The 13011-nt window shown below is 45.7% G+C and overlaps 1 gene segment (V, D, J or C); it reads left to right on the top strand.

Annotated features, from left to right (window-relative positions):
* Positions 1–903: 903 nt before the first annotated feature.
* LOC108291155 lies at positions 904–9805 on the top strand. The segment is given in 3 exon segments: positions 904–1116; positions 8657–8765; positions 8891–9805. Coding segments are annotated over 3 exon segments (672 nt in total).
* The last annotated feature ends 3206 nt before the right edge of the window (positions 9806–13011 follow it).

Genomic DNA, 13011 nt, shown 5'->3' with positions numbered 1-13011 from the left:
AAAAAAAAAAAAACCTTTTAGAACAGGAATATGAAAAACAGTCGCTGTAAGTTTGCTACCAAGGTATCTTTTCTGAATTATAATTAACAAAGGTGGGATATGATCCCGGAAGAAAGGGATGAGGTTTAATGAATGAGGGAACCCATGTGATGGGAGAATACCGTTGGGCACCTGCACCTGTGACTGGGGAAATGGAGGCAGCTGGGGATGAATGCGGATGGCACAGGGGACCCTGATTTGCAGGAAAGACAATGAGCTCACCCCTTGCTGCCCTGTGTAGGGGGCACTGTTGGCACCTCCTACAGGACATGCCCAGCAGAGAGAGAGCGTCTGTGGGATGAGGAGATCAACGCAGAGATTCAGTGTGAGGCCTCTGGGTTCAGACAGTTCTGGAGCACAAAGCAATGAGCCATGCATTGATGTTGTTAAAAAGGAGCTTATAAATACTTAAAGCATCACCCAAGTGTGTTCTGATATAAATGCTGTGACCCTGAGGTCCTGGAGATTGAGAGAGGAAGTGATGTCACTTGGGAACTGCCCTGTGGAGATAAGGATGTCCCTCCTCCTCTGCTCCTGCTCACAGTGACACTGATCTCATAAAGCCCCCATCCTGCCTGACCCTGCCATGGGCACCAGGCTCCTCTGCTGGGTGGTCCTGGGTTTCCTAGGGACAGTTGATTCCTCAGAACACCAATTAGTTTCCTTTTGCCTCTGTGTGTAGATGTGTGTGTGTGTTCACATGCGTGTGTGTGTGTCTGATATGCTTACAAATGTTTTTCCTTATTCTGTTGCCTAATTCTATTTTCACAGATCACACAGGTGTTGGAGTCTCCCAGTCCCCCAGGTACAAAGTCACAGAGAGGGCACAGGATATAGCTTTCAGGTGTGATCTAATTTTGGGTCATGAAACGCTGTACTGTATTGGTACCAACAGAACTGGGACAGAGCCCAGAGTTTCTGACTTACTTCAGGTATGAAGCTCAATTAGACAAATCAGGGCTTCCCAGTGATTGGTTCTCTGCAGAGAGGGCTGGGGGACCCTTCTCCACTCTGAAGATCCAGTGCACAGAGCAGGAGGACTCTGCTGTGTATCTCTGTGCCAGCAGCTCAGCCACAGTGTGGCACAGTCGCCTCCTTCCTGCTCACAAACCTCCTCCTCTCCCTCCTGGCAGCTCCTAGAGACCCTTAACAGAGGCCTCTCCTTGCTCCTCACTTTTCATGGGAAAGAAGCAGATTTGGACCTCAGCTGTCCTTTGGGTAGAGTGAGACCACAGATCCATTCCTGAAACACAGTGACTGCAAATGTAGGTGGTGAAAACAATCATGGCCCATGTGTTCTAGGAGTCCTCGGAGCCAGCTCACTGCTCCAAGCAAGGTGTGGCTGTCTTCGCCTTGGCCTTCAGGGCAGAATGCATTTTCTAGAGGTCTTGGTGGCTGCAGTGCTGCCCACGTACATGAGGTTGTCATGGGCAGGAAACAGACCTCTTCTCCCGCATGTGTTGGGGCGTCTGGTGTCTGGAACACCTTTCTTCTGAAGCCCCTTCTGTCCCTGTCACCTGGGAAGTTTTCTGCAACAAAATATCAAACCTCTCTTCCTGTTTGAAATAAAGGTCTTGCAACTTTTGTGGTCCTTACTTGATAAATACAATGATGACAACAACAAGACTTTATCTCTTCTGCCTACCTGAAGCCAGGAGTACCCTTTATTTTGTTTCCATTTGTCATTGCTGCTGTCCTGATAGACAGAAGCATGCATTCACCACCGCTGCCAGTTCACCATGGTTCCCTCTGGAAATCCGATTTCTAGACGCTGAGTGTTTTCATTGCTGCCCAGCTCATTTGACTGAAATAATTTTCCTGAGGTCCTTAACTCAAGAAGTGCTTTATTTATCATATTTTTGATTATATTCCTTTTTATTTTATTTTTCATATTATATATTGTTTTATAGTACTTGTTATAAATAGAAGTATAATGATTATATTGCAATAGAATCTTCCACCTGTCTGTGGGTGATGCTGCAGTTTGTATCTGTGAAATCGAATGCACTGGTCAGAGCTAATACGTTTATAGATCATGGGTTTCTGAGAGTCCTCAGTGACAGATGACTTCTCCAATTCTGGGACTGTGTCCCAGATGCAGTCATGATAGAGGTGCTGTGAGCCTTTCATAGCTAGAAGGGGCATCATAGTCCTTCCAAATCCACTGATCAGAAATTGTGCTGGTACAGACACCAAATTTCTTTCCCCAGAGAATGGTGGTCTCTAACTGGAGTTGCTCTGGACCCATTTTTTATTCTGCCGTCATCAAATCGCTCATTGCTCAGGTGCCCTCTGTCTCCTGGGACTGAGTGAGGCCAGGGCACAGATGGGAATTCCCTGTCTTCCTAGACCTTCTCTCTAACAGCTGCCACCTTCCTCCACATTACCCCTGCGACACCTGGACCTAACAGTGGACAAGCTCTGACACTGAGGCTGAACAGAACATGGTCCTCAGTTGTAAACGGTGCTGAAAGAACATGTAACAAAAGCGAGCAGGGCTTCCAATTTATACTGAGAACGAACATGCAAGAGGAGCAAAGGCAGATGTTACTAATGAATGAATAGGAAGGAATGGGGTTTCTGCTCTGATGAAATGATCCTGTTGTCCTAAGTTGAGCCAGAGAAACATTTCAATGCAATTACTTCAAGTCAGAGGCTAGCAGCTCTCCAACCAACCAGCGTAACTATTTGCTCTGTGATCTCGGCAGCTTCAGAGGACTCAGAAATCCTTTCTCTGCACAAATGTCTGTTTGTCCTTTCCAAGACCCAGGATCACATACTCTGATCCTCTCAAGAAAATAATGAGGTGTGCCCTAGCTGCTGTTGCCTCATTTTTAGCGTGTTGAGTATGAAACATTGAAAAACTCTGAAGGCTTTGCTCTTGAGTTTAGGGATGAGCCGGAGCCTGCTTGTATGACTCAGAAAAATCAAATAGGCATACTCTTCCCAGGTCCCTGTTTAGTGAGGCCATGAGGACAGCTTGGAATGTGCCGTGATGGGTGTGCTGGCGCAACAGGAATAATAAATGCTAGCAGGCATGCCCCTACCTTTACAGACACCCAGTTTCGCAGCACATCACTGGAGTATTTTCTGATGTCCTTGTTATGCCATGTCTTATGGGGACAAAAGCATTCAGAATTCACCTCTCCTCCACTCTTGCTCCTGGAAGCCATCATCTACTGGGGCCTCGATTGTTGCTATTTCTATTCAACCTCCAAATTCTCTTGCTCTTTAGGTCTGTGTCTCCTACACGCATGCCAGTCTGGAACTTGACAACTATTTTGAATGTAACTAAAGGTATCACTGAACAAGTTCATTATTTTCAAGTTATCTTCCCTAGCGTGGAATATTCAGATGCTAGAGTCGCTGGGAACAGAGATGGGCAAGCAGCAACTCTGGGTTGTGAACCACTTACAGCCCCACTATTCTTGCTTGTTATCAACAGATGCTGAAACAAGGAGTAATTTGCTTTGGAAACTAAGCAGCTCTATGCCAGTCAGGAATGACTCTGGTTTTATGTTTGGCTGAGAAGTCAGAAGGGTGACACCCTAAGTATTATTCTCTCCAAGATTAAGTACTCCATCTCAGTCCCTGGAGGTTGTCCAGAGCTCCCAGAGTATCCCTGCTCTGGGGCAGAATCACCAAGGCTCATCCTCGCCAGCTCCCCACAGGCTCCAGGAGGGCTTTCCTGCCAAGTGCAGGGCACAGGAATGGCTGTGTCTGTTCCTTAGGTAGAGGGAGGCCAGAATGATGTTAGTATAAGAGGGACTGGGATTCTGGGCCTCTTTTAAATTATTTGAAAAAATTTTTTTGTTTTTTTTTTGTTGTTTTATTTTGCCATTTCACCAATTAGGAGAGCAATCCCTTGGTAGTTATATTGTTTTAGGCACTTGGGAAGGTTTTTGTGGTTAGGTTACATTAAGAAATCGTGCTTTTTTTCCTGTTCATATATAAACTGAGACAGTGAAAGAAACAGCAATAGTTTTCAAAGCAGTCACTTACATATCCTATGACAAAGGTGGTAAGTTGCATTGCCCACATCTAATTTTCAGTCTAGTGGAAATGAAAAGACATGGTTAGAGGGCATGTGAGCATGTCATGAGAGAGGTCGATGTCAATTGAGAGGTTGATGCCAACTGAGAGTTCTATGCCAATCCCCAATACTGTGGGATTGAAGGAGTGGAAGAGATGACATCTTCTTCAGAACTTGCTCAACGAGGAAGGACTAGGAGTTCATCCATGGAATCTGAGGAGGAGCAAATCCCAGGGGCAACTATTTAGGGTGCTGGTGCAAATCCTTGGTCCAGTCTAGCTGTCACAGGAGACAGGAGAAAGAAAAATAATGTGATCCACAGTCCCCTGGTTGATTTGGTTCCTTATGATACTGTTTTGCACCAGCATGTCCTCATCTCCCAGCACCCTTCTGCCTCTTCCAGAATCATCTCTTCTCTCTTTGCTCTTCAGATCAGTGGGTGTGCATTGTCCAAGTTGATCGTTTCATGTAGCAGGCCCTTTGCTGGTCTGAATTATGTCCATCCTTATTTTCTGCATTAGGTACCGCCCCCTCCACCATTGCTGATTGCCTTGTAAGAGGTCTCCTTTTGTATATTTCAATTTTACATTTTATTAATACACATTTGACTTCATCTTTTGCTGATCTATACTTTTAGGGTAACATTTTTGGAGGACATTTTTGTTTATCTGTAGTGATTCAGATTAAATAATCTCTTCATACTACAATGTCTCTGTTTTCTTCCTGTTTAAAACCAAATATTATTTTATTTCATTCTTCTCATTCTGTTCCTGTTTCTTTACATGGTAGTTTCAAGGGAGAAAAACTTATGACTATAAACTGGAGCGATGTGATAAAACTTATTCAGAATGAGGGTCGGATATTAAGCTTGGTAACTCAAAGCAATAGTCAGGGTTAGAACTAGTGTTGGGAAGAAGGTTTAGGGAAACTGATCATAAAACCTGCTGGATGGGGATGGCTCTTCTGGAATAATCTCCCAGCTCACTTTCCAGCATTCCTTGGGCCATTGCAGAAGAAACAATGATGAAACTTCACCTATTGGCCACGAGATGGCACTGTGGTCCACTGGGATCTAAAGGGCTGGGGGAGTGGAGGGGCCTGGCAGTGCCGCCTAGGAGGGAAAGGGTTAAGAAAACTTAGGGCTTGGATCCAATATTATACAGATGTTGCAGCAGTTTTCAGTGATTGCTAGGCTACCTACAGCTATGCAAGAGGCAGGAAGTCCCTCTAATCTCCAATGAGATCTTCAGTTGAAGAATTTGGCCAGGGCAGGCTAGGTGTCAGGGGCGGGTACAGAGGAGCAACTAACTGCCTCAGAGGAACAGGGGAAAGCCAGGGATGGGCTGTGCCCTGAGTCTAGTGCATTTCTGCTGCACTTTATCTTCCCTGTGGTCTCTCCAGGCAACAGCTTTAACCTGCTTGAGTGATCTGGGATTCTCACTTATAAACTCACAAGTTTATAAGTCGTGCTGATAATATCACCTTGACTTGGTTTCCATTGGACACCACGCACGTGTTCTCTGGAGGACAAAAAATATTGATAACAAGTTCTAAGACACCCAAGTAAACAAACTACTGAAGGAAAATGTTAGTAGATGCACCAAACTGTTCCATTAGAACTGAAGATAATCAACTAGTAGAATTATTGAAAAGAGGCTATAAATAAGTCTTTGTGGGTATAGAGCAGGGGTTGAGTCCTCTCAGGGTAGATTAAGGTATTATCATCTATCGCATACTTTGGCTTAGATGGAAATTCATGAGCTCCTCAATTTATTTTATTGTAAAATATATTAAGCAAACATTTTGTTTTTCTCCAGCCTGTATCCCTCTTTACCACTTACAGGTAAAGTGGACACCTAGAGGCAAGGTTTCTTTCATTGGGATCCATTAACTGCAGGATTGAGTGGAGCATAGCTGGGTTTCACAGGGAGTGCAAACCCCATGTGCAGGGAACCCCATGTGTCTGTGCTGTGTCCAACTCCCCTCTGTGACTCTGCCAAAGGGGGAGTGCCCGGTCACCCAGGACCCCCACTCACAAAGAGGGGAGTAGGCTGCTTGCTTGGCAAAAAAAAAAATCAATTCACCAACTGGCCAATCTGTTGAAAGCCAAAATGAAAGGCTCAACTGTGAGTCTCATGAATGCCCAACTTCCCAAGTTATGAAACTGATAACAGCTCATGGTTCTCAGAATGATTTCAACAGCATATGAAGGTATGTCTAGAAAGCTTTGTTTGTCTACAGCCTTCCTTGATATTGATCCTCAGTTGAGTTTCAGCCCACTCAGCAGCTGAGCTTATTTTGATGCCACATTTCAGTGTTGCCCATTTCAGTCACTGAGCACTTCTCACATTCGCCATATCTTACACACATCTGTGTGCTCCTGTCTTTTCTTATTTTTGTGTGATTCATTTTTAAATTGGGCTGTGCAGAACACAAGCATACATTTGCAAATGACTCCTATCTTTTATTCAATTGAACTGTGTACTTTTTAGTAATTCTTTTTATTAAGGTATAATTAATGAGAATAAAACACAAATATTAATATAAGGACATCCTGGTACATTTTGAAAAATGCATACACCAGTGCAACAGTAACTGAAATGATTAAAACAATTTTCCGTCACTCAAGAAAGCATCCTCATGCTCTTTTCCAATCCATTTCTATCCCAGGGATAACTTTTTAAAATTTTTATCACCATTGACTAGTTTTGTCTATTCATGAACTTCATATAAATGGAATCATATAATATTTTTATTTTCCTCCAAAATTAGTATTTCTAAAGAGTATTCATATTGTTGTATCAGTAGGTCATTCTTTCTAATGACTAATATTCCATTGCATAAATATACCACAGCTCGCTTATCCATTCTCCTGTTGATGGATATCCATGTTACTCCTGTCTTCCACTATTATAAATAAAGTTGTTGTGAACTTTTTTGTGGAATTCTTTCTTGTGGACATATGCATTTTTTTTTTAAGTATAGACTTAAGAGTGGAAATGCTGAGTCATAGTGTAGATGTGTGTGCTATGCCTGGTGTCCCCACAAAAGCTCATGTTGAAATTTGCCAGTGTAATGGTATTGGGAGGTAGGACAGTTAAGAGGTGACTAGGTCATGAGGGATCTGTCCTCAGAAAGAGATTGATGCCCTTATTGTGGAAGTGAATTAGTTGTCTTGGGAATGGTCTTCTGACAAAAAGGATAAATTCAGTCATTTTCTCTGTCTTGGGTGCTTGCTTCCTCTTCCTTCTGCCTTGGAGAACAGCAGGAGGCCCTCATCAGTTGTGGCCCCCTGATCATGGACCTCCCAGTCTCCAGATCTCTATGCCAAAGAAATCTCTTGTCCTTATAAATCACCAGTCTGTGGTATTTCTCTATAGCAGTAGGAAAAAAATTGAAAGAAAAAAATGGTACTGAGAGTGATGCTGTTGCTATCACAAATACCTGAAAATGTTGAAGCAGCTTTGGTTAATGGGAAATGGGTAATGGATAGAGGTTGGAAGAATTTGGAGAAGCACACCAGCAAAAGCCTAGATTGCTGAAAACAGAGCATTAAATGCAATTCTGGTGAATGCTCAAAGGGAAATGAAGAACAAGGTATCATAAATAGAAGTAAATGCCATCTTTGTTATAACTAGCAAAAACCTTGGCAAAGTTGTATCTTGTTCTAGTACATTATGGAATGTAAAAATTATGAGATATTAGCTAGGATATCTGCTGAAAGAAATATCTAAGTGGCAAAGCATTCAGGGTACTGTGCGACTACTTTTAGCCACCAGAAAATTTAACTCAGCAAGAAGGGAACCAAAAGAATAGATTTTACAAACCAGCACAGCTGGTGACCCTACCTCCCTCTGCTGTCCTGTCTCCAGAAGCCAAACTCACCCTGGAGCTAGAGAAAAGGGGAGCCAGTTAACATAATACACTGGGGTCGGCCTCTGAGGGGAGGGTGGACCTAGAGGGATTAACATACGCTGTCCAGGGACAGCCTTGAGGGTGCTCAGTCCCAAGCTGGCTAGGTCTGTGCTGTGAGCTGATTAAGCCCTAGAATTATTTCTGGGGAATCTGTACTGTTAATAACTTACAAACAACCCAGGTCTGCTTTGGATCTGATCAGATGGACGAAGTCTTGCGGACTCTGCACCACTTGCCGCCCAGGAAAGGGGCTGGGAATGTTGCCTGGGGAAGAAAAACATAGTAGGAAACATTGATGTGAATCAAGCATCAGAAAGATGATGTGAGGACAGCAAGGAAGAGCTGGAACCTGAGGGTTTAATCACAGGCTCCTCACCCTCTGCTGATGGGCAGGTATGGGAGCTCCAGCACGGAGCACCACAGCACTAGGTGGGAGAAGGGTGTGAGGGTGACAGGGCAGCCTGGGAGCCGGGGCAGTGTAGGCACCAGAGGAATTGTTTCATCACAGATGCTTCTGCCCTCACCCCGCCCTCTGGCTCTGCAGGACAAGTAGAGAATACAGGGTCTGTGGAGCACTGGACCGAAGGAAGCCTCCTGCAGGGGGAGGACACAGGACAGTGACATCACAGGATACCCCTCCCATCAGGAAAATCAAGGCCCTGAACTCAGGTTCTTTCCCAGGAGGACCAAGCCCTGAATCAGGGGCAGTGTTGCCTTCCCTACTGTGCCATGAATCACGAGCTCTTAGGCTGGGTGCTGCTTTGTCTCCTGGGAGCAGGTAAGTCCTGTGCACAGGACAGCAGCCCCATCCTCAGCTTTCCCACCCCTGTGTCCTCCACTTTACCCTGGGGATGCACCTCCAGGCTGTCTCCTGTGCTCATCTTCCATCTGCTTTTCCCACAGGCCCAGTTGAAGCTGGAGTCACCCAAAGTCCCACACACCTGATCAAAACGAGAGGACAGCAAGTGACTCTGAGATGCTCTCCTATCTCTGGGCACAGCAGGGTGTCCTGGTACCAACAGGTCCTGGGTCAGGGGCCCGAGTTAATTCTTGAGTATTATGAAAAGGAACAGAGAAACAGAGAAAACTTCCCTAATCGATTCTCAGGTTCCCAGTTCCATAACTATAGCTCTGGGCTGAATGTGAGCGCCTTGGAGCCGGGGGACTCGGCCCTGTATCTCTGTGCCAGCAGCTTGGCACAGCCCGGCAGAGTCACCGACATTCTGTATATAAACTTCCTGCCTCAGCTTTGACTTGAGAGCTACTGGCCCCACCCAGGTTTCACTCCTTCAAGGGAAGCTTTGAGTTGTTAGGAAGGCATGTCTTGTGTCCTGCTGAGCACAGAGCTCTCCCAAACAACAGAGCCCAGGCTTCCTGTGCCCTGAGTGCTCCTGCTTCTCTGTTGCATCTTCTTGCATCTTGTCACTTCCTGGGTAACTTTAGTAGAAGAGTGGATGCTGAGCCCCAGATATGTGCTAGATTCTTCGCATTTGTAATATATCTTCAAGCTTTGCAACAATCTTACAAATCAAACATTCTTATTCTTCCTTTCCAGATGGAAGGCTCAGGGACATTGAGTCATTTCCCCCAGTGTCTCCTGGCTTTTAAGGATCAGAAGTGGGAAACTAACTAGTCGGTGACGATCAAGTCCACACATTTTCCACCTACCGCCGCTCCGTCATCAGCTCCTGTGTCCTGGTCAGTATGACAGAGCCCTCACCCTGTCCTCCAGTGACCAGCAGGGCCGCAGTAGAGGCTCAGACATTTCAGCGGTCATTACTACGGCCTCTGCATTAGCAATTTGATGAATGTTAAATTTCACACTTTTTTTTTTGGTTTTTGAGACAGAGTTTCACTCTTGTCGCCCAGGCTGGAGTGTGATGGTGCGATCTTGGCTTACCACAGCCTCTGCTTCCTGGGTTCAAGTGATTCTCCTGCCTCAGCCTCTAGAGTAGCTGGGATTACAGGCATGTACCATGACTTCCAGCTAATTTTGTATTTTTAGTAGAGACAGGGTTTCTCCATGTTGGTTAGGCTGGTCTCGAGCTCCCGACCTCAAGTGATCGGCCCATCTCGGCCTCCCAAAGTGCTGGGATTACAGGTGTTCAGCCACCACACCTGGCCCACTATTTTTTCTAAATCACTTATAAGCATTCCCTGTGTATTTTTTCAGTCTGTAGCTTATATTTTCATTTTTATGGTGGTTTTTTTTTTTTGATGCACAAGAGTTTAATTTAATGCAACAAAAATTAAAAACAAATTTGTTTGTGTGTAGACAAAAACTCCTTTGTCATATAAATGTCTAAACATATTTTTCTTAATTCATTCCAGTAAAATTTAAGTTCGACTTTTCACCCTTAAGAATAAATGTACCTGAAATATATCTCATTCAAGAAACAAGATAGAGACCTGGGAATGGGAGGGAGGACATGTGTTCAGAGAGGAAGCAATAGCCTGTCAAAAACATCCCTAAAGTGGACACCCTGAACTGACAGTGGAGAGGTAGGTGGAGGGCACACGATCACAAATCTCGTCTGGCTGTTGTCTTGTAGAAGAAAGCCAGCCAGGAGCAGAGACCACAAGGGCGAAGGTTTATGACTGACTGTAGGTTGAAGGTTACAGCAGGTAGAGGAGGAACAGCAGGCAGTTAGCAGAGTCACTGGCTGGCAGGGGCAGTGGCATCACCAGTTGATTCCACTGACATCCAGGACTTATGTCCCCAACACACAAACCAAAAAACCTCCCACAATCGGCCCATGTTTCCCTGGCCCTGCCATGGCCACCAGGTTCTTCAGTGGTGTGGCCTTTTGCCTCCTGGGGGAGGTGAGTGCACTAAAGCCTTTCCTTGGCTCACCACATCCTAGCCTTAGCCTTTACGTCAGGTCTACATTAGTGGGGTCCCTTTATGGGCACTCAGCTTCCTTCTATCATAGACTTCACAGTTGCTGGGACAGCCAGATCCCAAGACACCAGAGAACAAAGGCAGGGCATGAAGTGACATGCAGATGCCTGAGACTGTCATCCATGACTACATATGCAGGTGTTAACAGGACCCGAAGCTGATACGCAGCTGATCTGTCCCAGCAGGCACTACAGAGAAATCCCTGAGGGTCTGTGACTTTCTCTCAAAGCCAAATACGTGACCTCACTGTCAGACAGCCTCCCAGACTGTGCCCTCTTGCACCAGCAGTCACCCCACAGCCACCTTCCTCTGCACACAAAGCTCAGTGGAAGATACAGGTGGCCTTGCCTTCACAAGACTGTGATCCAGGCAGTGGAAGACACTGTCCCTTTGGAGTCTCCCCAGCACTGCCCAGGCTGGGGCCCTCAGAGCTCTGAGCAGCCCTGTGCGTGTGAAACTCTGCTCTGTGCTGAGCTTCTCTCCCAGGCCAGTCTCAGCTGGGTGAGGGAATGTACAGCACCGTGATGTAAGTGGATGCAGCCTCCCTTCCAGGCCCCTCCTGCAGCTCTGGCCTCAGAAGTCCTCTTCCTCAGTTGCTCTCAGAAAGGAAAGTTCATTGGAAGTTGTATATTTGCAGGCAGCATTGACAACACAGGTCTGTGTCTTTTCCCTGTAGGCCTTCACAACTCCATCTTCCCCACACCATGCTCATGTCAGTCCTCAGCCTCCTCCGAGTGATGTCTGCTGCCAGCTGTCCCCTCCCTTCCTCTGCACCCTCATCTCCGCGTCAACCACAGACACCTCAGTTCAGGCCATTCCTCATGCATCATGCTCCTCCTACCAAAGGCCTTTCCACTCCGGGCTGTATCCTCTGTGTCAACACAAGTCTCTTCTATTGTGTTCTTGCTTCAAACCCCAGTTTACCTACCACCACCTCTACGGAGCCACTCCTTCAACAGTTTTTCTGGCTGCACCTCCTCATTGTACATGCTCACAGCTTATAATATGCATTAAAATTCACAGGTTTGGCACCATTGTCGTTTGCCATGACTTTCTGCGACTATTTAATGGACACTTCTCTTGCGCTCCAGACTGTAAAATGCATTATTTTAGAAACTGTGGATGTTTTATTCCTCATTTTATTGTCAGCACCAACAGCAGTTCCAGGTGCCAGTGGCCAGTCTGGAAAGAATAGAGAATGGATAGTGAAGGACCCTCTGGGTACCCACTGAGACTGTTCCAGAGTCTGGATACATTAAATGGGAGCCTCCATCCCTTCATCTCTTAGGATCAAATGAGTCCTGGAAACAGACGAGGAAACCCTGTCACAGATAAATGACTGGATCCCAAGCCTTCCTGCAGGACTGAACTTCCTATCTGCCCATCGCCCTCCTAGCTTGCCCCCTCCTTCAATCTCCTTCCCTTGTAGTTGTCCTGGATTTTGGAGTCTCCCAGACACAGGGCACCTAATCACTGGCAGAGTGATCAGAAATATAATGTCAAACACTGGCATTAAAAGGTGATGGACAAGAAAACAAATGGCTTCTCCATTCTCTTAGAGAGAGTTTTCCCAAGGCACAAATATCTCTTTGGGTGGCTTTGAGGCCATGGTGCTTGATACACTGGGCTGAGTGTATCAAGTGTATCATGGGTGTCCATTTTCATGAATTGGTGAGCAGTGCCAGAGACACAGAGCTCACAGTCACCAGTGCCCTCCAGCCCACACCTGATTTTGGTGCAGGGCACTAATCAGAGCCCTTTGCTTGTTCCCTCCTTTGCCAGACAGGAAAGACTGATTGTGAAGCAGAAGCTCTGTTTACAGAGCAGGGCTATGTGTTAGTCCCTGAAGAATTGGGAGAGCCATTCTGGGTGGAAATAATCAAACACTCAATCACCAAGGATGGCCCACGGATAGACTGAAGCCCCATCTATGTCAAATGATTTGCGTCCATGCTTAAAGACGAATGCAGCTTAATCTCACTAGTCAGTAAAGACCAAAAATAGACTAGCTATTTTAAATAACTGAACCTTAGACAAAGTTAGAACATCTTCCCTTGGGACAACATTCTCTTCCACTCACTTGCTAAACCTGTGTTTGAGAAAGCTGTGTCCTGTTGATAAT

The sequence above is a fragment of the Cebus imitator genome, unplaced genomic scaffold (assembly GCF_001604975.1).
Source record: "Cebus imitator isolate Cc_AM_T3 unplaced genomic scaffold, Cebus_imitator-1.0 Scaffold446, whole genome shotgun sequence".
Classification (NCBI taxonomy): domain Eukaryota; kingdom Metazoa; phylum Chordata; class Mammalia; order Primates; family Cebidae; genus Cebus; species Cebus imitator.
This window is presented reverse-complemented; position numbering and strand designations above follow the sequence as displayed.